The sequence below is a fragment of the Mercenaria mercenaria genome, chromosome 1 (genome assembly GCF_021730395.1).
Source record: "Mercenaria mercenaria strain notata chromosome 1, MADL_Memer_1, whole genome shotgun sequence".
Classification (NCBI taxonomy): Eukaryota; Metazoa; Mollusca; class Bivalvia; order Venerida; family Veneridae; genus Mercenaria; species Mercenaria mercenaria.
This window is the reverse complement of record NC_069361.1, coordinates 29009664-29035308: the sequence shown is the minus strand read 5'-3', so window position 1 is coordinate 29035308 and position 25645 is coordinate 29009664. Positions and strand designations below refer to the sequence as shown.

Below are 25645 nucleotides of genomic sequence, written 5' to 3'. Positions count from 1 at the left end.
ACAGAAAGCTTGCAATAGCTGCATTTGTGTTGAATTTTGAGTCACACCGATACAACTTTGGGGATGATGGAGGAAGACCCCAGGTGCACTCTTGGCATTGTTTCTGACATGGTGAGGCATCCGTGTAGAACCACAAACCTTCTTTTAGCCAGCTTGATGGCTTCCACAGATGAAGAATTCTCCACCGCATGCGAGGTTTTGAATCCACACTGGTAAAGGGCAAGTGATTTGAAGTGTGCAACTTGAACAACTCGGATATAGAGGCTTTTAGCTACTATGTAGCAGACATATAATCAGTAGCACATGGTCCAAACTGGATTACTGTATACTTGTATATCTAACAAAGATAATATATGGAAAAAGAAAAAGCTTCAATAATGTTTTTGCAATCCATTTATTATCAGGCTGAAAACATATCCAAGATTTATACAGCAATAATTTAATATTGTTGACAAAGTTCGTGGAAAAAGCCATCAATTATTGACATTTTATATAATTGGTAGTCCAGGCTATGTGATTTGAATAATGTCAGCAGTAAACTTTCAATTAATGTGTGATGTTTCTATTTTGATTTTCTTTTTGCCTGGAGATGTGTCAAAACAGCAAGTAAAGGATCACTTTCATCTTAGTAATCATCTGAGAAAAGTTTAGAACAAAAAAAAACAACATCAGTTTTTGAGTGGTTAAAGAAACCATTGGAAAACAGGTTTCTTGTTTCTTGCTATATGTTTGAGATTATCAATGATTTCACAGTAATATGTTTCTCTTTCATTACATATTTAAAAGTAGGTCAAAGTGTTTAACAATACATCCAAGTCCTACAGAATTAGCTAATTACTACAATACATTCAAGTAATAAATATATATATATAATCCCGACCTAATTTTTCCAGTCTGATCAATGAAATGGTCACACAAGTTTAGAGAGTTTCATTGTTTTCACACAAGTTTAGAGAGTTTCATTGTTTTCACACAAGTTTAGAGAGTTTCATTGTTTATGATGATGCTGTTCTGCTGACATGCTTTTATAGAATCGTGATGTGATATTTTTTCAAAATATTTATAAGTGGGAATGCAATGTAATATACACAGACATTATCTTTCATTTATTCAAATGCCTTTACAATAACCAGCAGACACTGTTATTGCGTGAAGGATCTGCCAAAACTGGTAACAGCTGATATGACTGAAGCTGAAACATAAATAAACATGAACACAGGTGTTGTTTCTGAGATGACACATGATACTGTGATGACAGATGGTATATGTAAGATGTCAGAAGATGCCGATTTAAATTCAGCTGATGTCTTTGTAGTGTCATACAATAGCGTACTGACTGTAAAGTAAGTCTCGAACTTTAAAGTAATCCTTTGAGATTGCGCCTTCTAACTGCATGCGTCCTGCCTCATTCTGAAATAGAACGGTAACAAATGACTGATATTAAATAGGCAAACACTGCAAGTTTCTAAAATTCATGTTCTGCAAAATGTTTACTTCATCCAAAAAAAACATTAGAGTTATGTCAAGATAAATCGGCAATATAGCTTGTAGAAACTAGACAATTTAATCACCACGATACAAAAAAATCTAAATTAAATGTTTTTAATCCTTCTTATAGTTATATTCTTAAACCAATAGATATATACCATATATTCCCTTATGAACAACCCAAAGGTGTTACAGTTTGCAAAAGGGAGATGCTTATTAAGGTCAAAAAATGGGGTTATTTGACTTTTTTCAGTAAATATAAACTATAAATGCAACCTATAATGAAGGAATTTTAACAAATACACAATTATAAAAGTGCCATACTGCTGGGGGGGCATTAATTAGAGAATATATGGTATAAATCAATAACTGATTTCAGCTTACCCTTCTTACAGCTATAGTATCATTACAGACAAGTGCACCTGCACTAAACTCGGCTTGAATGTTTTCTTGGAGAAGAACCATTTTGAAGTCACTCAGTTTGGGTTCATTGATGTAAACAGCCATATGTCCTGGTACCTGAAATAAACTTATTAACCAGTCAAATATTACATACTGGTTTGTGTTATAGGAAAAATCTTTTCACTTTGAGCAATCAAACATTCTCAATCATAATTTTATATTAAGACATTGTGTGCAAACCACTCTTAAGTCCCATCATGTTTGTTTTGTTTTATTGGGTTTAACATCACACTGACACAATTCTAGGACATATGCTTCCCAGCTTTGATGGTTAAGGAAGACCCCAGGTGTCCCTCTGTGTATTATTTCATCATGAGCAGGCACCTGGGTAGAAGCCAGCTGGATGGCTTCCTCACATGAAGAGTGAGGCTCAAACCCACATAGGTGAGGGGCAAGTGATTTGAAGTCAGCGACCTTAACCACTCGGCTATTGAGGCCCCTTTCAAATCATGTTCCTATGTTACAGGAAAGTGTAAACATAAAGGTAGCCTTGCCATATGTATGTAATGGTTAAAAAAGACAAGATATGTAAGCACCAGTCCTGTCATTGTATGCATGTTTTTGACTAAGTCAAGGGCCTAAGGTCTGGTCCTAATTAGAACACCAGGTTCATAACTTCATATGCTGAATAACAGTCCTGTGAGGTATGATGACTCTAGGTCAAATACTTTTTTAAATATGCAGATTCAGATGAATGGACAGATGGAAGGACAGACAGAAAGAGACAGACAGACAGACAATGGAAAATCTAAGTTCCCACCTCCTCCCAAAAGTAACATACTTTAAAATTGTGTATAACTGTAGCAGCCCTGCTGAATCATCTCCATCTAGATGAGGGAAATTTATCATACTAAAATCAAAATATTCTCTTTACCAGTTTATCAAGTATGTATTATATACATTTTGTATTATAAATGAGCAAATATATCCATATTCAATTTGCTGCTTTTATTTAATTTGATATCAACCATTTCAGCAAAAACAACCCCAATAAACAAAGAGAAAAAAACAACTTTTTATAGTAAGGAATACCATTTGGGTATTGGTATGTGATGTTAAATGTGGTGGCAAAATCTGTATGCAAATCTGAAGAAAGGCTAAACATAAAGTCTCTTTCAAAACACTACAACAACTCTACACAATTATTCCCATGGGACTACCAATTATTGTTCAGAAAACTGTATTCCAAACCCTGATGTAAATGCTGTGCAACTAGAAGGAGAGGGCTTTAATAACACTTTGTAACAAGTCCAACAGGCACAATGTATAAAAATGCTACTAGTAACTAGATGCCCACGGGCAACATGTCGAGCCCGCCAGCAGTCAAAAGGACTAGGAGTTGCACATGACACCCTGTCTCACTGAGACAAACATTTATGCCAAATAAAAAATGACTGTAAAAAGTTTCAATATAGGTCTTTTATAGTAACAACAAAGGGAAGTAAATCTTTAAAAAGATCTTAGTCTACACAAAAATCCTTACAAGCAGAGATAGGTCAAAATACACCTCAAAATTGGATGTAACATGCATATTGTACTACAGAAAAGTGGTCTTGATTTTTCCCTACGACCAGTAATAAAAAAGTTACAACAAAGGGGCGCAATTCTAGGTTCTTGCACATGACACTCCGTCTCATGATGGTGAACAATTGTGCCAAGTTACATCAAAATCCCTAAATGCATGAAAAAGAAATACTCCAGACAAAGTCATTCTTGTATCTGACCTTTGACCTCTAAGTGTGACCTTGACCTTTGACCTAGGGTCCTGGTTCTTGCGCATGACACTCCGTCACATGGTTGTGAACATTTGTGCCAAGTTACATCAAAATCCCTCCATGCATGAAGAAGAAATGCTCCGGACAAAGTCATTATTGAATATAACCTTTGACTTCCAAGTGTGACCTTGACCTTTGAGATAGGAACCTGCAGTTTGCGCAAGACACTCTGTCTCACTGAGGTTAACATTCAAGCCAAATATAAATGAGATTGCTCCATGCATGTCAAAGTTATGGTCTGGACAAACAAATTCGGACGGACGCACGCACATACACCAAACAGCCATTTGGACAACTATGTCTTCGCTTCCGCAAGCGGGCTCGACAAAAATAGCTGTATTGAAATACACAGGCACTGTGTGAGCGAGTCCATAGTACTTTTTTTCTGTATGTAAATTGGAGAGACAGAAGACCCCAACATTTTTACTTAAACCAGACAAAAATGTATTAGCACAGTGCCATAAATCAGAATATGTGTTACAGAGATAGCATTACAAAGTGATTTCATACTCAGAGCTCTTATGGCATTACAAGGCATTTTTTTTGTCTGAGACGTTATTGTTATCTCATTGTAAACTAGAGCCTGAAGCAATTGCTTTGTACATTATCTATATCACGTACCGTGAGAAAATGTCAATTCCTGAACATTTTATAATTAAGTTCGATTGTATAATACCAATAAAACTATTGGAAAAGCAGTATACTCTACTTTTCTAAGTATCTATATAAGATTTAGCAGACTAATTGGTAACAAGATTGATGTCAACATTCTATGTCACATTCCATACTATTTGTATAAGTTCTGTAAATGAAATATACTAGAATGCTGATGTTGAAAATTGTCTTTTGACACACTCATTAACTGAAACAATACAGCCAATTAAAAACTAAGTTCCATACAAGTCATTTATTGCAATGACAAAATCTACAATGACCTTTGGCCCCTTAATGTGGCCTTGACCTGTAATATTGAGGCCCTAGAGTTTGCCCGCATTACTCAATCTCATTTAAGCCAAATTAGAAATAAGATTGCTGCATGCAGGTAACCATTATGTCCTGGACAAGCTCTAAAATGACCTTTAACCTCTAAATTATGACCTTGACCTTTGAGATGGGTGCCTCGAGTTTGTCCATGACCCTCAGTCAAATTCAAGCAAACATTTCTGCCAAACAGAGCAAAGACTGCTCCGTGCATATTTAAGTTATGGCCCAGACAAGATCTGGCATGACATTTGACTCCTAATTGTGGCCTTGACCTTTGAGATAGGACCCATAGGTTTGCACAAGTTTACTCTGTCTCACTGAGATTAACAGTTATGCCAAAAATGAATTAGATTGCTCAATGCATGTCAAAGTTATTATCTGGACAAATTCAGACATACACACTAACACCATACATTAAACAGCCATTTTGATGGCACTGCAAATGGGCTTGACAATAAAATATTTTATCTACAAACCTGATTTGACTGTAATGCTTCTAAACTTGGGACATTTTCCATACCTTGCTTGGGCTTTAACACTGGAATAAAAATATGAAATGGACATTATGTAAACATGAAAATACAAAATGGACAGAAAACTGAACAAGAGCACCACCTATGCCACAAGGTTTTTCTATTTTTATACCTACTGGCCTAGTTCTTGACCGCACGTGACCCAGTTTAGAAACTGACCTAGATATCATCAAGGTGAACATTCAGACCAATTGTCATGAAGATCCATTGAAAAATATATGGCCTCTAGAGAGGTCAAAAGATTTTTCTATTTTAAAACCTACTGACCTAGTTTTTGACCGCAGTTGACCCAATTTCAAATTTGACCTAGATATCATCAAGATGAACATTCAGAACAACTTTCATACAGATCCCATGAAAAGTATGGCCTCTATAGAGGTCAAAAGGTTTTTTTATTATTTGACCTACTGACCTAGTTTTTGACGGCACGTGACCCAGTTTCAAACTTGACCTAGATATCATCAAGGTGAACATTCTGACCAATTTTCATGAAGATCCATTCAAGGGTATGGCCTCTAGAGAGGTCACAAGGTTTTTCTATTTTAAGACCTACTGACCTAGTTTTTGAATGCAGTTAACCCAGTTTCAAACTTGACTTATATATCATCAAGATAAACATTCAGACCAACTTTTATACAGATCCCATGAAAAATATGGCCTCTAGAGAGGTCACAAGGTTTTTTCATTATTTGACCTACTGGCCTACATTTTGAAGCAAGTGACTCACTTTCTAACTTGACCTAGATATCATCAAGATGAACATTCTGACAATTTTTTATGAAGATCCATTCACAAGTATGGCCTCTAGAGAGGTCACAAGGTTTTTCTATTTTTAGACCTACTGACCTAGTTTTTGACCACACATGACCCAGTTTCGAACTTGACCTAGATATCATCAAGATGAACATTCAGACCAACTTTCATACAGATCCCATGAAAAATATGGCCTTTAGAGAGGTCATAAGGTTCTTCTATTATTTGACCTACTGACCTAGTTTTTGACTGCACATAACCCAGTTTCGAACTCGACCTAGATATCATCAAGATGAACACTCTGACCAATTTTCATGAAGATCTTTGAAATATATGGCCTCTAGAGAGGTCACAAGTTTTTTCTATTTTTAGACCTACTGACCTAGTTTTTGACCGCACGTTACCCAGTTTCGAACTTGACCTAGATATCATCAAGGTGAACATTCTAACCAATTTTTATGAAGATCTTGTGAAAAAAATGGCCTCTAGAGAGGTCACAAGATTTTTCTATTTTTAGACCTACTGACCTAGTTTTTGACCGCACGTGACCCAGTTTCGAACGTGACCTAGATATCATCAAGGTGAACATTCTGACAAACTTTCATAAAGATCCCATGAAAAATGTGACCTCTAGAGTGGTCACAAGCAAAAGTTTACGCACGCACGCACGGACGACGGACGCTGCTCGATCACAAAAGCTCACCTTGTCACTTTGTGACAGGTGAGCTAAAAAGCAAAACAGAGTTATGTAACTTCTGCACTGTTTGTACTAAGATCATCAGAGTGTGAGAGCAATTGTTAAATTTTGATCCATTCCAATTAGAAGTTACTGAGATACCAGCTTACATACAGGAAAAAGACACTTGCAGACTTCATCTGTTCTTCAAAATAGTCAAGCTAAAATAACTTTCTGACCGAAATTTTTAAATCTCTGCAATGCAGATCAGATCCTATCAACGAGGCTTTAAAATATATCTTATTTGCAATACCCATCAATCAAGTCTTGCATGATCTCTAATACAAGCATATTGTAAATGATGCACGCATTCACACACAATTTCCTTTTCAAGCATTTCAAAGCTCATTTTCTATAAAAGCTGTATTTTGTCATTTTGTCCTTTAACCTTTAGCCTGCTGGCAGCATGTGATTCTGCCTTTGCTGATCATGGTCTGCACTGTTCGCTGTCCAGTCAGTAAATTTTCAGTGAACTTCCCTTCGAAAAATAAGTGGTACTGCCCAAATTAAATGATGAACCAGTCCATTTTAAAAATTTAGAAGGGTAAAGCTTAAATAACCTTTATCTGAATCTATATCATCCTCCTCATCATCCATATCAACATCAACGTCATCTTTAGAGATAGTTGTATCAACACAACCATCTATCCAGGCAAGTTCTGCATCCTTTGCCTTGGAAAATTCTAGCGCTGTGACAACATAATCTTTCAACTTGACCTACAATACATTATTAAGTTCTAAATACAGACTGGTGTCAGAAAATATCAATTAAAGTGTCTCTTAAAGTTGCCCTAAAGAAATACAAAACACTACAGTCTAAATTTTACACAGTCTAAAATGTCCAACTACACAAAGGAGTTTTTATGTTATATGTATTTGATTTCACAATACCAAAGCACTTTAATTATATTCTTGCAAACCAGAGGTCTACCAGGTTTGTTTCAGGTACCATGTCAACATCCGATGTCTGAGAATACCTGACAAGGTAGCCACGACAGCCCTAGAATTCCCTCACCTGAGTTTCACAGCACAAATGTGATTTGTTTGGGCTATGGCTTTTAACAAATACACAAGATTCAACCATCTTAGTTGATGGTTGCCCAAAGAGCAATTGTCAGACAAGACAATTTTCAAAGTGCACCCTCTATATAATTATAAGCCAAGAATATTGCTTATAAGCCCAGAAAACTGCTTATAAGCCCAACATATTGCTTATAAGTCCAGCATATTGCTTATAAGCCCAGTATATTGCAGCCATGGCTTTTAGTAATAGAACAGCCATCTTTGAAAGAAGTTCACTCAAGGAATATTTCTGCAAATTGTGCTGAAATTTGGACAGCAATTTCAAATAAGATTTTCTAACATATAGAGAGACTCAAGTGCAGTGAAGCCACTTGAAAAAAACTGATTCTATAGTGACAAGCAATCTGACTATGCTTTTTATGTATATCAGGCAGATCATCAACCAAATCTGACCAAGGGACCTAGTCTTTAATCAAAGTGACTCAGTAACAAATGTATCCTAGATTCTAAACAGAGAAATATTCTGGCCAAGTCTCATGAAGATCTGTTAGAAAATGTTGACTTTTTTGTTAACAAGGTCTTCCTATGATCTGACCTAGTGGCCTAATTGTGACCTAGTTAATTTAGTTTCAAACTTGACCTAGAGTTGATTAAGACAAACACTCTAACAAAGTTTTATTTAGTTTTTATCACATAGAAAATATAGCTCTGGAGTTAATAAAATTTCTGTATGATTTAGTGTGGCCTGTTTTTAATCTCAAATTACCAAGTTGCAAACTTGACCAAAATTACACAGAGACAAACTGAGGTAGGAAATGTGACCTGCAAAATGTTAACAGGGTATTCCTTTTGTCTGATTTAATGACCTAGCTCTTGATCCGTGATGACCTAGTAACAGAATAATCTGAGACTTTATGGAGGGTAATATTCTGATGAAGTTTCATTAAGACTGGGCCAAGACTGTGACATTTAAAGTGTAAACAGTCAAATTATTGACAACAGATGAGGGACTCTCGGTTATCACAATCATTCACCTTATGCCCTTTCTGCAGATAAGCTAAAATTTATACTTCAAAATGAATTGTTACATTCTGAAATATACATGACATTTTATGATTTTAATTTCATTATAAAATCATTATGACTTGAAAATTCACCCTGTCCCCAATTAGAATTTTGAAGAATTGGAAGTTATGAATAAGTTGTACAACATTTACCTGGAAGATATGGCTCTCAGTTGTTGCATCAACAGTTTCACCGACATTTGGTGTGAACACATTTCCTTGTATCATACCAGGGGTGTTGCGGCAATACTCGGCCAGAGACTGGGTTGCCTCCTCTGAACCATGAACTAAAATCTAGAAAAATCATCCCTGTGACTTAAGCGATATTATGCTATTCTGAATTAAACTGTTATACATCTTTGCATATTTATCAGATTTTTTCACTGGCAGTAAGGCACAAATGGATCCAGTGTTTATCTTTGAGATTCAACTCAAAATGCTATTTTAATGTATGTATTTTCCAGACAAATGTTGAAAATGTCTTCAAGATAGCAAGAATTTTGAGATTTATTAAATTTCAACTGTAGTTCCTTTTACGTCAATGACAGCAAAAGAATCAAGGGTGTTAGACGGAGTTTTCCGGCACTAGTGAAACAGCTAATTAAGACTCCTGTATTTGTATATAAGACTGATTTATCTTTTACACACCTCCAGTCCATTTCTTTAAGTTACATCAAAATGAATTTCAAACAAAAAAGAGAAGATATACATCTTCTGTAAACAGCAAAACACTTTTACTTGATCAATTGGCAAAATCTAGGAAATAGGCAAAAATATTCCTAACACTCCTTTTTAACATTAAGGATGACATATTGCCTCACATGCAGGAGACATTTCTTGCGAAATGCAAAACTTGAAATCTAAATTTGTCTCCTGTCTCTCAACTCAAGCCTGATTTTATTTCCTTGAAGAGGATAAGCTTATTTTAAACCCAGACAAAACCTACTTAAGATCCATAAAGTGCAGTAATTCACAAACATTCCCTTTGCAGTCTCTATTAAAATTTTCAATGATCCTAATTTCATCATTATTTTACCAGTTATGGTAAACTCAGTCAGAATATCTTATATACAGAACAATAATTGGTTTCCCTTTGTTAAATGGCAGACATCTTATTCTTCCAAGGACAAAAAAATGCAACACATACTTGTCTTTTACAGTAAGTTAACTGTACACAGGGACTTGTCTTTTACAGTGAGTTAATTGTACACAGGGACTTGTCTTATAAAGTGTGTTGGGTTTAACATTGCGCTGACATAATTATAGGTCATATGGCGACTTTCCAGCTTTGATGGTGGAGGAAGACCCCTGATGCCCATCTGTGCATTATTTCATCACAAGCAGGCACCTTGGTAGAACCACCGACCTTCCATAAGCCAGCTGGATGACTTCCTCACTGTCTTTTAAAGTAAGTAAGTTAACTGCACACAGGGACTTGTCTTTTACAGTAAGTTAATTGTACACAGGGACTTGTCTTTTAAAGTAAGTAAGTTATATAATTGTACACAGGGACTTGTCTTTTACAGTAAGTTAATTGTACACAGGGACTTGTCTTTTAAAGTAAGTAAGTTAATTGTAAATACTGTTGTAGAACAGACTCAAATATTAAACTGTTGAAAAATGGCATAAAATCCAAAACAAACAAACAAATTCATGTCTAAAGTACAACATGGACAGGGCTCCAACCTACAACCTCCTGCATTTAAAGCTGACCCTACCTTTGAGCTATTAAGGTGCTTATGTTGCACAGCTATATTTGTTAATGCTAATTTTGCTGCACACTGCAAATTAAATTTGAAACAGGTGAAAAAGTAAAACAGTAATTCTGAAAAAAAAAAAATGTGATTACCAGCTGCCTTGGCTTGATCTGGTTTAATATTTTCCTCATGGATTCTCCATCTGTCCGTCCTTCAAAGTCAATATACTGTATACTAGCATTGATATCTAGTGTTACTGTCACAGCGATACATTTTGTCGGCACTTCTGACACATCTAAAAATAAATAACACACATCTAAAAATAAATAACACACACATCTAAAAATAAATAATATTACACAGTAAGAAAAAAGAAACCAGTAAGCTATATCTAACGTTGCATACTCCCATAACTACGTATGTTCTAGGTTTAGTGATAAAATTCTCGTGTACTTTTTTTAAGATATTGCCAGGTCCAATATCTGTAATATTCTTTAATTGATTAAAACATATTTTATTTGTTCAAGTCATTGCATCAATAATTTACAATAACAGTGATAAGGGAATTGGACAGAAAGCTAATTAGCTTATGGTTGTCCTTTTCCCTTTATTATTTAATTATATCTGTTGCCATTGCAACTTTTTAAAATCGCAACAAAATAAAATGATGTGCATAATTATTCTTCAGACTGCCTTTTATACATTTCACCAGCTTTCATGAAAAAAGTCTAAGACTTACACTTTAAACCTTTAGCCTGCTGGTGGCAAGTGTTTCTGCCTTTGCCACCAGTGCAGACCAAGATTAGCCTGCTGGTGGCAAGTGTTTCTGCCTTTGCGACCAGTGCAGACCAAGATTAGCCTGCTGGTGGCAAGTGTTTCTGCCTCTGCGACCAGTGCAGACCAAGATTAGCCTGCCGGTGGCAAGTGTTTCTGCCTTTGCGACCAGTGCAGACCAAGATTAGCCTGCTGGTGGCAAGTGTTTCTGCCTTTGCGACCAGTGCAGACCAAGATTAGCCTGCTGGTGGCAAGTGTTTCTGCCTTTGCGACCAGTGCAGAGCAAGATTAGCCTGCTGGTGGCAAGTGTTTCTGCCTTTGCGACCAGTGCAGAGCAAGATTAGCCTGCACATCCATGCAGTCTGATTATGGTCTGCACTGTTCGATATTCAGTCAGTAAATTTTCAGTAAACACCCCTTCAAATGATAAATGGTACTGCCCATATTGCATGACAGACCAGTTTATTATAGAAATTCAGCAGCCTTAAGGTTAAAGCTACTGCAGGATCAACTTTTTGCGACTGACAGCCATGGACAGATTGATGGATGGTAAAGCAGAAGTCTTCTCTGGTAAAATACCGACGGGGGTATAATACCAGCATGAAACAAATCGATCAGTACTGCATTAATGCAGCTGCAGATAAACATACAATGTCCCTTGTGAGCTTTCAGAAAGTTTGATCAAATGGAAAATTCATTTTTTATGCACAATCAATTATTTGCTCAACTAAACAAACAAGAGCTGTCTAATGACAGCACACTCGACTATTTGTAGCCATAGAAAAGCTTAAGCAAAATTTTGTTATTTGAAAATGGGACATAATTTTTATAAAATGAAAGCAAGAGTTATGGAACTTGCCATGTGGGATACATCTTAAAGATGTATGGAGAATCTGAAAAAAAAATGGTCAAGTTATTCCTTTAGAAACATGCTTACATGCAAAACTTTCACAAAACCACTATGTTATAACGAGGCATAATTCTAATAAAATAAAACCTGGCAATATGTAAATTGCTCTGTGATTTCCGCTCATAATGTCAAAAAGACATGTGTGAAGTTTAAATACATTTGGCCAAGCAGTTTTCGAGAGACTTGCTTTAATACAAAACTTTAATCAAACTTTTTAGTTACCAAGAGGCATAAGTTTGACAAAATTAAAGCTAGAGTTGCATAACTTGTCGTGTGCGGTCACCTCATGATGCCCAAGACAAACAAGTGAAGTTTGAAAAAAATCTGGCTTAGCAGTTTTTGCGAAATATGCTTACATGCAAAACTTTTAACAGGAAATTCTAAGTTAAAAAGGGGCATCTTTTTGACAGAATAAAGCTAGACTTATTTGACTTGCCCTGTGAAGTCATGTCATGATGTCAAATAAAAGTGTAAAGTCTGAAAAGATTTGGCCAAGTAGTTTTAGAGAAACCTGCTTATATGCAGAACTTTTGAGACACGGACATGGGTGCAAACAAAAGCACAAGTTGAAATATTTCAAACAGTGGAGCTAAAATGCAATTACATGCTTCCACTGGAAATACTGCAACAGACCTTGGAGTCAATATATTTAAGTAAGATGTTGAAAACAGATAGACTATACAATATCTGCTTTCATTTCTATATGCATTAAATCAATCAGAATTACCAAAAAAAAAAAAACAACAACACACATACTGCTTGTTGTGAATTTGATATTCATTCATGGCAGAAACTTGTGTATGAATATTTCTTTAATGGTGTTTAGAGAATACATGTATAAATTTAAATTCATGATTTTTTGTTTCTGTTTCTTTTTGTTGGGTTTAACACACTTAATAGAATTCAGGTCACTTGGCAACTTTTCCAGCTTTTGAAGATCCGAGCCCCTCCCGCATTATCTCATCGCGAACTTGGGTAGAACCAACGACACTTCCATAAACCAGCTTGACGGCTTCCTCATATGAAGAATTCTACACAACAAGCGAGGTTTCAAACCCATATTGGTGGTTGGCAAATAATTCGACCTTAACCACTCGGCTAGGGAGGCTGCTTTACATTAATGACAAGAAAGCCTTCTGACTGATGAGTTTGAAAGTTTAATCCCACATGTCAGGTAAACAGTCAGTTTCTAATATAACAAGACAGTCTGAAAGACAGCTAAATCCCCCGCCACTGTTATGGATAGTGAAAGGGTAAACCTTTGACCTTGAGCTGTGACCTTGACCTGACATGGCTGACCCATGAATTCTGCACAACGTCTTGATGAGGTGATCATTTGACCCAAGTTTCATGAAAATCCTTTAAGGGGTTTAGGAGATACAGAGCTCAAACCTTTGACCTCGAGTTGTGACCTTGACCTTTAGTTGACATGGCTGATTCATGAGTTCTTGATGAGGTAATCATTTAACACATGTTTGATGAAATTCCTTCAAGGGGTTAAGGTGATAAAGAGTGGACATAAAATGGAAGGCTCAAACCTTTGACCCCAAGTTGTGACCTTGACCTTGAGCCGGCATGGCTGACTCACTAAGTTCTGCACATCATCTTGGATAGGTGATCATTTGACCAAGGTTTCATATGAATCCTTTAAGGGGATTAGGAGATATAGAGCGGACACAAAATGGAAGGCTCAAACCTTTGACCTGGAGTTGTGACCTTGACCTTGAACTGACCTTCGTCTTGATGAGGTGATCATTTGACCTAAGTTTCATGATTATCCTTCAAGGGGTTTAGGAGATACAGAGCGGACACAAAATGAACGGCTCAAACCTTTGACCTTGAGTTGTGTCCTTGACCTTGAACTGAAATGGCTGACTCATGAGTTCTGCACATCATCTTGGATAGGTGATCATTTGACCCAAGTTTCATATGAATCCTTTAAGGGGATTAGGAAATACAGAGCGGACACAAAATGGAAGGCTCAAACCTTTGACCCGGAGTTGTGACCTTGACCTTGATCCAACATGGCTGACTCATGGTTTCTGCACATCGTCTTGATGAGGTGGTCATTTGACCTAAGTTTCATGATTATCCTTCAAGGGGTTAAGGAGATACAGAGCGGACACAAAATGGAAGGCTCAACGTTTGACCTCGAGTTGTGACCTTGACCTTGAACTGAAATGGCTTACTCATGAGTTCTGAACATCGTCATGATGAGGTGATCATTTGACCAAAGTTTCATGAAAATCCTTCCAGGGGTTTAGGAGATACAGAGCGGACACAAAATGTTACGGAAGGACGGAAGACGGAAGGACGGAAGGACGGACGGAGACCATTTCTATAACCCCCCACCACTCATGGCGGGGATTAATCAGTATACCAAATTTATAGGCATGCTCATCAATCAGCCTGCCAGAAATATTGTGTTAAATCTAACAATGAACTTTCCAGACCTGTAATTTATCAAATTTTTTAAGTAATTTTTTAATCACAATATACTTGATTTCTGTTCATTTTATCATCAATCAGAACTGATAGCATTGGATATTTACCATTATCTTAACATAAGAATATAACAAATGACAGTCTACTTCATCAATAAATTAACGATATAAATGTGAAAGTCCGGCATGATGCTGATATTGTCACTTATCAGGGGAATATTCAACATTTGACAATGTATATATTTAGAAAAAATTTAATGAATACTAAAAACTGGCGAAAAAAAACAACAAGAGGGCCATGAAGGCCCTGTATCGCTCACCTGACCTATTGACCTAAAGATCAACAAGATTAACATTCTGACAATGTTTCATTAAGATATGGTCATAAATGTGGCCTCTAGAGTGTAAACTAGCTTTTCCTTTGATCTGACCTGGTGACCTAGTTTTTGACCCGACATGACCCAGATTCAAGCTGGAACTTGAGATCATCAAGATTACCATTCTGACCAAGTCTCATGAAGATACAGTCATAAATGTGGCCTCTACAGTGTTAACAAGCTTTTCCTTTGATTTGACTCGGTGACCTCTTTTTTAACCCCACCTGACCCAGATTTGAACATGACTTATAGATCATCAAGATTAACATTCTGACCAAGTTTCATTAAGGTATGGTCATAAATGTGGCCTCTATAGTGTAAACTATGTTTTCCTTTGATTTGACCTGGTGACCTAGTTTTTGATCCTACATAACCCAGATTCAAACTTGACCTTGAGATCATCAAGATTACCATTCTGACCAAGTTTCATGAAGATACAGTCATAAATGTGGCCTCCACAGTGTTAACAAGCTTTCCTTTGATTTGACCCGGTGACCTAGTTTTTGATCCGACATGACCCAGGTTCAAACTTGACCTAAAGATCATCAAGCTTAACATTCTGACTAAGTTTCATGAAGATACAGTCATAAATGTGGCCTCTAGAGTGTTAACAAGCTTTTCCTTTGATTTGACCTAGTGATCTAGTTTTTAACCTCACCTGACCCAGATTTGAACCTGACCTACAGAGCCTCAAGATTAACAATCTGACCAAGTTTCATTAAGATATGGTCATAAATGAGGCCTCTACAGTGTAAACTAGCTTTTCCTTTGATTTGACCTGGTGACCTAGTTTTTGAACCTACATGACCCAGATTCAAAATGGACCTTGAGATCATCAAGATTAACACTCTGACCAAGTTTCATGAAGATAGTCATAAATGTTGCCTCTACAGTGTTGACAAGCTTTTCCTTTAATTTGACCCGGTGACCTAGTTTTTGACCCAAGATGACCAAATATCAAAATCGTCCATGACTTTATTGAGGGTTACATTCTGACCAAGTTTCATTAAGATTGGGCTTAAATTTTGACCTCTAGAGTGTTAACAAGCTTTTACTTTCATTTGACCTGGTGACCTAGTTTTTAACCACAGATGACCCAATGTCGAATTCGTCCAAGATTTTATTGAGGGTTACATTCTGACCAAGTTTCATTAAGATTGGACCAAAAATGTGACCTCTAGTGTGTTAACAAGCTTTTCCTTTGATTTGGGCTGGTGACCTAGTTTTTGAACCCAGATGACCCAATATCGAACTCGTCCAAGATTTTATTGAGGGTAACATTCTGACCAAGTTTCATTAAGTTTGGGCCAAAATTGTGACCTCTAGAGTGTTAACAAGCCTTTCCTTTGATTTGACTTGGTGACCTAGTTTTTGAACCCAGGTGACCCAATATCGAACTCGTCCAAGATTTAATTGAGGGTAACATTCTCACCAAGTTTCATTAAGATTGGCTCAAAATTGTGACCTCTAGAGTGTTAACAGTCAAATTACTGACGATGACGACGGACGACGATGGACAACTGACGATGACGGACGACGGACACAGGGCAATCACAAAAGCTCACCTTTGAGCACTTCATGCTCACGTGAGCTAAAAATGAAAATCCGACTTAAAACAAAAAGATATGTCAATTTAAATATTATCAATTAATAAAACAGAAGACATTTTGGGCACAGTGACGTCATCATCCTTTCCTTATATGGGCATTACCAAATATTGTATTTATGGCAAAATTATGTTAAATACAATTAAACATGGAGCTTAAAGTTAAGGTATACACTTTTACACAAACTAAGGTTCATATCATATTATGGCCCACAAAAAAAAAATTCTCATGGTTGTTATTCACTGATTTTCCATATATGGCAATGCCCATCCATATATGGCAATGCCCATATAAGGAAAGAAGGATGATGTCACTGTGCTCAAAATGGCTGCCATTTAAGTACATAGATGGTATTCAAATGGCCATATCCTTTTTTTTTTTGGTCAAATTTTGGTACTTTTTTCTAGTTCGTCTACTGAACTCAGTTACCAGGAAAAATATTTCTTTCTATTTTTTCCAGTCCTTGTCTTTATCTTTAAGATTTAGAACAAAATAAAATCATACAGAAAATGTTATTTAACATTGGAAGGACCAAAATCATACATAAATAGGGTAATTTACGTCTATAGTTTGGCACGTGAATTGGTTTCGTTACCGAGGTGAACTGAATTGGGAGACTTGCTATATACGAAGAATTAACCTGGTCATCGTGATTTAGAATCCAGCTTATTTAGTATCTTTTTAAAGCTTAAAAGTTTACCTAATCATTGATAAAATGGAATCCTCAAAGGAATGAAATAAATCTTGTAGATAAAATCGATATAAAATATTTCGGGTTGGGTCATTTTTCAAGGATCGGCCGGCAAAGGCATTCAATAGTCAAAAGTATAATTTAGAATATGTGTGACAATCAATCTACATTTTGAAGGATTACAACCTTTTAAAATAATTATCGTTTAATTGACCGTTATCAGCCATTTCTTCCAATCAAGGCTACATGTAGCTTCACCGCCTACGTGCTAACAACAAAGAGATTTTCGGCTATTGTTCCTAATATTAAATTATCATAAAACTGTTATTGATTGCATAATTTTGTCAATTCATAATCAGTGTCATCAAAATAGCCCACTGTAAATTAATCTGGGTCATCAAAAGATCGCACGGTGCGTTCAATATGAGTGTTGATCGGAGCTAGCTTAAAGGCGTACGCTAGAATTCCCTGTATATGAGATGGGCGAAAATTTTCCCAATAACAGAATTTCTTTGAACTTTTTGGGAGAAATGCCGTTTTAGAGGGCAGATAACTCTTTTTCGATACCAGTGACCTATGATTTTTATTGCATTTTTTTCTTTCTTAGATGATTGTCCTTCAATATCCAAAGTTTGAAGAAATTCTGCTATTGGGAAAATTTTCGCACCAAATTCTAGCATACGTCCTTAATCAACATGTGTCCTGCTTGAGGGCATGAAACTGATTATCGGATAATTAGGAATAAACAATGTGACACCGGTGACTGTTTATTGTGTTTTATTCATGTAAAATTCAACCATTTATAGGCCAAAAAAACTAGTTTTTGGGGGGTTATTTTTGTTTTTCTGTATTTTTAATTTTCCGGGACATTTCAACACTGTCCGGGACACCGGGACGAGTATGTGATTTCCAGGACAATCCCGGACAATCCAGGACCAATGACATGTATGCCAAAATGAGTATAAAAATCTGCATTTTAAATAAAATCAGTTGCAAAATCTGCAATTAAATGATTCAAAGTATTAGGAATTTGTATTTAAAATCATACTGATGCAGTAATGATAACATTATATGATAATATTATTGTCATGTGTTTTTAGAAGTAATGATTTCTTATCACTGAAAAAATAACATAAAATGTACATTCTAAATTGTTGGTAGCAGGAACTATACTAAATTTTTTTCTATTTAAGTGACACACAGACCAAAGCAAAAGCAATGGTCATAGCTCATGGTGAAGCAAAATAGAAGCCAATATTGGAGTAAGAATAGTTCTCATTCTTCCAATATTTACATGACCATGAGAGTAAGGAAAGGGTTTCGAAAGCCAATTTCTATTATTGCCTAACGACAGTTTGCTGAACATCAATATGCAAACCATCTCTCTGCCAAAGTCCATCGCTGTAACTACAACTAATGTGAAAAAGAAATAATCATCTTATATTGAATGAAGGAATTAGATTATGGGATTCTGTACTCGTTGATTGAATGTTAGACATCTTCTCGCTGAAATCGGCTGGGAATTATCGCCAGTTTCTGCCAGTGTCTATTACCATTTAAACCCCAAAACTTCGAATGTTTCAGTCTGGGGCTTAAATATAATTATCTAGATATATTTTTATTTCTAAACTTCAGACATAGTCTTGGTACACTGATAATATACAGATGTAATGAAATACAAATATAATTCTTGCCAAAGTGTTAGTAATCCATTCATAGCCTGGCCTTTAATTGAAGGAGATCTTATTTGAAAGAAATTCTGATATGTACTTTTTTATTAGGAAACAACAGAAATAACAAAAAGAACACCCCTTTCTTTATTTGACACATTATAAAAATAACTACTTGCCTTGTAATTGGTCAGACTCAGCAACCAACTTCTCCTGAAAAATAAGAAAATGTTGTTTTTTTACATAATGTCTTTTAGTTACCATATCCCACCACAACCAATAATTAGAGGTGTAACAATATTGTTAAACCTGTATAAAGTATCCAGCCAGGGTAGTGACACAATCTGCCTGCTTAAGGAACAAAAAGTCAATCTGAACCTAACATGGCTGTGTTATACAGGTTAAATTGTATATTGAACTATCAATGGAGTGTGCATTTTATAAGATGGCCCTAGGTCGCTCACCTGAGAAACATACCATAACAGTGTAAACATGTTTGACCTAGTGATTTCATGGAAACAAATATTCTGGCCAATTTTCATTAAGATTGGACCAAAAATGTGGTCTCTTGAGTTTAAACAAGTATTTTCTTAGATATGATCTAGTGACCTAGTTTTTGACCCCAGATGACCCATATTCAAACTTGACCTAGATTTTATCAAGGCAATCATTCTGACTAAATTTCACGAAGATCAATTGAAAAATACAGTCTTTAACGCATACACAAGGTTTTTCTTTGATTTGACCTAGTGACCTACTTTATGACCCCAGATGACCCATATTCAAACTCAACCTAGATTTCATAAGGCAATCATTCTGACCAAATTTCATGAAGACCATTTGAAAAATACAGTCTCTATTGCATACACAAGGTTTTTCTTTGATTTGACCTAGTGACCTAGTTTTTGACCCTAGATGACCCATTTTCGAACCTGGCCTAGATTTCATCAAGGTAATCATTCTGACAAAATTTCATGAAGATCAGTCGAAAAATACAGCCTCTATCGCATACACAAGCTAAATGTTGACAGACAGACGACGGACGATGGACATCGAGCGATCACAAAAACTCACCTGAGCTAAAAAATTGTAACTACTATGATACAGTCGAAATGTGTTTGAAATATTGGTAGTGTGAGCCATCGAAAAACAATCATTATACAGATATTTTGCTGGGACCTGACAATAAGTTCGGGCAAAGGGTGGTGCACGAATTATCCAAGTTCAAGCGAATAAAGTTTGACTTTATTTATTGACCACTGAATATTGTTTTTAGAGAGACCTTACTGTGAAACTCAAAAACTTACACAAGGTGACATAGTAGGCCTTTCTGTTAATAGGTAACAACATGTAAAATTACCAGCTGTTTGATTTTTATCAAAATATACCCACACTTCACCACCACCAATAAGGGAATCATAATTATAATTTCTTGCTGATTGACAGAGCAAGAAAACATACACGAAATCAAAGCAGTTTCTTTGTGACACTAATAACACTATGTCATCACTAACACTCTGTGATTATTTCAGTCAAACATTTCATAATCGGTTTCATACAACTACTATGCAATCAATCTATATGGTAATACCCAGTGAACATGTAACACATAATGAAAACTGCTTAAAATACCAACAGTATCCTATTTAATGATGTAATTAATGCAGCTACTGTCACATATTGACTGGCAATGAATTTTTAGTCTCCTTAAGCATGTCATTACGGATATATAATAGGGTTATAATGTATCATATTTGAGGGGATTATGGGTAATAGAAACATCACATAACTTGCATTCCCTAGTGTCACACATTTCCATTTTAGTCTTTGGGCATTATAAAATTTCATACTTTTAAATTTTAGACATGTCCTCAAAACCATTACAGAAAACTACCACTCAAACTCAAAAAAACTAAAAATATTAGATTTTTTTGGGTGATCTGATTTTGGGAATAATAAAATTAAAGGATAATTACAAGGACCTGACAATGAGTTTGAGCTAAGGGTGATAGTTCAAACGAACAAAGTTTGACTGTATTTTTGATTTAGATGGCAGTAATTTGATTCTCAATCAAACATGTACATTTTTGCGTTTTTTAATGATTAAATTTTTTTTTTTATTTTTCACTTTTTTTCAAAATTTTTTCTTTTTCAGGGGGACAAAATCTCACATTTGTAAACTTTATCTATACTTGCATAGAACAAAAACTGATGTATTGGTTATATACAATACGTTTATTATGAAAAAAATTCCTTTTTTCAGGGTTTTTAATGTTTTAAAAAAGGGGCCGACCAAAAACTTCACTAATTTCTCGGGTTTTATCAGCTATCTGCTTGAAAAAAAAGAGTCTTCTTTTCAGTGCATACAAAGTGTCAAAAGACAGCAACCTCCGGGTTTCTGAAACCCTTACATACCTAAAATTTCCCAACTTTTTTTAATTTAAAATGACAAAATTTGTGACCTGTGTGCCAACTTATTGTGCTTCAAAATTTAGTTTAAAATTTAAATTAATCAAAAAAATTTTTTCTGCCCCTCATTTTACAGCCCACACGTAACAGAAACCTGTTTTATTGTCTGTGGTTTTGAAATTTCCCTGAAATTCTGTTTTTATCGGGGGGAGAGAAGATTGCTTTTTTAAATGAAATCAAAGTGATGAAAAAGATGCACTATAAACTATACAGAGCAACAGACTGTATTATGTAAAAGTGAATTTCATGCAGATTTTGAAATGTGGATAAGAGAGAACTCACTTTTGGAAATGTATAGTAACAAGGACCTTTATTTGGCTTTATTCCTTCACAATATTTATAGCTTAGGGAATTTTTGCAAACGGAATGTAAACCCCATGTATTACAATTTTTTCCTTGACATCTCATTTTTTTAGTTAGTTACAACAGACTAGATTTTTGCTGAAAAAAACTGTTTCCCAAAAGGTGTTTAACCCTACAGCTAAACATCTTGATTCTGCCTTTCGACCATGAATTGACAGCACTTTTTCGCATCATCTGTATTTTTTTGATAAGCACCCCTTTTTAACAGTTTTGGTTCTGTCCAAATTGAAAGATAGACGAGTTCATTACAGAAATTTAGCATTGTAAGGGTTAATAATTAGCCTGTTGTTGGCAAGTTCTTCTGCCTTTGCAGCCAGTGCAGACCAAGATCACATGCACTCCTGTACGTTCGTATTCATAGTAAATTTTCAGTAAACACCCCTTAGAATTTAAGGGGGTAGCCCAAACTGAAGAAAGCCATAATTTCAGAAAATTTGCAGGAAAAAGGTTAAATAGTTTTTTAACTTACAGTTGACATTTTTTATCAGCTGCGGGGCCTCGCAATCAATAGTCTTCAGGTCTGAAATTATATAATAAATAAACACATTTTACCGAGGACCAAGTCTTTTTACAGAATCCGTATTATAAGAAGCCCTGTTTGGGAAAAAACGTCTAAAAATCTTGCATGATTTTTCCCCTTTGTGCCCAATCAAAATGAATTTTTTTAATGTAGCAGTCAGCTGTTTTTTTTGTGAGTTTAAACTATAGGAAAAAATTTTTGGGTGAAGGGTCCCCTTTTATCTTTACTGGCTGAGGAGGCCCCAGGTACCCCACAGGCTTTTATTTTAGAACCGGGGAAAGAAGCAAAAACCCTACCCCCAAGCTGAAAATTTTCTAAAATGACAAACGGGAAAATTTGTTTTAAACTAATTTGGCTTCAGATAATCCTTTCTTGATGTTCTTTTTTCCCAAAATTTTCAAAAAATTTAAAATAGCCTTTGTTTGTCGAAGCAGCTAAAAAAGAAGGTTGGTCACGAAAGCTTCAAAAATATTTTTTATTTGTGATGCGAGTAAAACTTGTTTTCCCAATAGTCGATAGTACTGTAAAAAGACATTCTCCTGCTTGTTGAAAATCAGCAAAAAAGGAAAATCAATGGCGGGGGGGATACACCTGTTAAAATATTTTCGATCAAGAGTTTACATCAACTTTACAAGCTGATAAAAATAAACAATCTTTTAAAGATTGCAAGACGGGACGAGTTCTAACACAGAAAAAATTTTCTAACAGTTAAATGGGATTTTAGTAAAAAATTTGCGTCAGGTCTGGGGGAACAGGTTTTAAAAAAAAAAAAAGGGACCTGCTAATCAGCTACCTTACTGATCATTCCCCATTTTTTACCCTTTTCAATCTTTTTTCTGTTTTGGGAAACATTGGGTATGTTTTTTTCCCCTGCTTGAAGAAACCAATCGGGGTTTTGCCAAAATACGAGAGTCAAGATTTTAACAATGCTAATTTCTATATTTACATCAAATTACTTTTATCATTTTCAGACCTACAGGAGGTGTTTAGGATCAAAGAGTGATTGCAATTTTGGTAAAGGAGGTTTGATTTGATTGGTACTTTTTCAATTATGCTTAGCTGTTAAACTGGATGGGATATGCGACCCTGTTTGAGCAGAACAATTACATACAACAGTGCTTTGCTTATAAGTGAGGCAATTTCTGCTTGAAAAACTGACAAAATCAGAGAGACTAACTGAGTTTAGTATGAAAACTGTCTGGATTAGGTTCTACTTAAAGATGAAGAGATACCTCTTGTTAATGAGAGTCGTTTTGGTTTAGAGGTTCCAGGGTACTGGCACCACTTAAACCCTTCCCACTCTGTTTTCAATTATACTCGATCTTCTAAATTAACAATGTAAAACCTCAAAAATTCAAAGTTGTTTTTTTCCCCCCCCGCACCCCCCCCCCCCCCCCCCAACCCGGGCCCAAAGGATAACCTCATTACTGCCCCTTGAAACTATGTATAAACACTGTTATGAAAGGAGCAATTGTATTTAGTTTTAAATTTAAGAGACCAGAAAAAATTTAGAAAGTCCATCTCGGGAGTGATAAAAAATGATCGCTGTATTTGCCCAAAAGACCTCTTTTTTCATTTCAAATGAAAAAATACATGTGTTTTCATAAAAGTTAAAAGTTTTTTTAAATTTACCTTACTGTTTATATAAGTTTAAAAACCCCAGGTTTACCAGATTCAAATTTTCCCCATTTAGATATTGTAAAGAAAAACATTCAACCCAAAGTTTAATTTAAGACGGGGTAAAAAATTTTTGCCAATTTTTTTCTATTTTTCAAAAGTGACCTTTAATGAAGTAGGGGTTTCCCATTGATAAAGTTTACCGGTAAATGTCAACCATCCCATAAATGTACACGGGACGTAATGGAAGCTCTTGAGCTTTTGCTTCTATACAAGTCTGAAGAGACAGAACCCCTCAAGGAAAGCATTTAAGAAGATTAATGAAGATGACCTAGTTTTTGACCCAAAACTCAAATGGCCCAACAGCAAAATAAACTTAAATTTCATAAAAAAAGTTCTTATTAAGTTTCATGTATATTACCGGTAGGCAGAAAATGAGGCCTCTGGACCTTGTGATGAGGTTCTTGACCCAATGGGCTGAGTTTCAAACATGACCTAGATTTCATAAGAAGAATGACTTTTGCAAAGATTAAGGTTTAACTTTTTATAAATAATAAAAGAGATTGAACCCCTGTTATTTGCAGAAAACCAAAAGAATCATAAACATAACAGTTTGGCTTTTCGGGGACAGGCAAGAAAGGGGCAAAGAAAACAAACTATTGGGAATCATTAGCAAATCATGATATTTCAATTTATTGACATAATCCAAAACAAATATTATTCTTCAATCAAGGATGTGCATGTGTTATTTTCATACTTGGGTAAACTTGATCTAACTGTTTTTTTGTTGAAAATGAATTTTTTGTATTCAAGAATTTACTGAAGGTTAAGAAGGGTGGTAATGGAGAATTCAATCACAAACTTTTTTTAAAATTTTTTAATCTTTCAAAAACCAAATAAATATTTTTTTCTAATCCCAAATAAAATATTTCAATCTTATGTAAAAAAAAAACAGTTAAAAAGATCCGGGTTTAGTTTTGAACACCCCGTTTTAAAAAAAATTGCTTTTGCGTATAAACCAAAAAGTCTTTGAAATGAAACTAAAAAATGATCTGGGGGAAGAAAAAACAGCTCATCTGTAAAAGCAAAAACAGCATTGTTGATTCAAGCCAAAACGCATCATCTGTAAAGCCAAAAAGCATTGTCGTATAAATAAAACACGTCATCTGTATGAAACTAAAAAATGCACGTGTGAAGCCAAAACGTCACGATGAAGCAAAAAAACTTTGCTGATAGAACCAAAAACGCTCATCGTATGAAGCCAAAACAGCATTGTCTGTATAAAAAAAACACTGTCATCGTATAATTAAAACGAACTAGAGCTGCTTTTGAGAAGATTTTAAACCCAAAAAACAGCTATCTGTATGAACAAAAACAGCTTTGTTGTTTAAACTAAAACAACATCGATGAAGCAAAAACAGCTTGTTATTGAAGCCAAACAGCTATCTGATGAAGCAAAACACATTGTTATAAAGCCAAAAACCCCAACTCGTAAAAACCCAAAAGGGGCCCAACACAAAAAAATTAAATTTCAAAAAAAAGTCTTATTAAATTTTCATTAATTAGGCAAAAAAGGGCCTCTTCCTTGTGGTGAGGTCCTTGCCCCAAAGGGGCCGGTTTTAAAACATACCTAGTTTATAAGAAAAAAGACTTTTGCAAAAATTTACGGGTTTTATATTTTTAAAAAT

At 35.4% G+C, this 25645-nt stretch overlaps 1 protein-coding gene across 1 annotated transcript in view; it reads right to left on the bottom strand.

Moving 5' to 3' along the window:
• Nucleotides 1–375: 375 nt before the first annotated feature.
• The window catches only part of LOC123542642 (cleavage and polyadenylation specificity factor subunit 2-like), a 176695-nt gene continuing 151425 nt past the window's right edge, over nucleotides 376–25645 (bottom strand). Inside the window, exons 12-19 of the mRNA XM_053538095.1 lie at nucleotides 20276–20318; nucleotides 19168–19201; nucleotides 10668–10810; nucleotides 8972–9112; nucleotides 7292–7448; nucleotides 5186–5247; nucleotides 1873–2007; nucleotides 376–1410 (exon numbers count right to left, since the gene is read on the bottom strand). Coding sequence (XP_053394070.1) covers nucleotides 1318–1410; nucleotides 1873–2007; nucleotides 5186–5247; nucleotides 7292–7448; nucleotides 8972–9112; nucleotides 10668–10810; nucleotides 19168–19201; nucleotides 20276–20318 — 808 coding nt within the window. The 3' untranslated portion in view covers nucleotides 376–1317. The remainder of the gene's footprint in view (nucleotides 1411–1872; nucleotides 2008–5185; nucleotides 5248–7291; nucleotides 7449–8971; nucleotides 9113–10667; nucleotides 10811–19167; nucleotides 19202–20275; nucleotides 20319–25645) is intronic.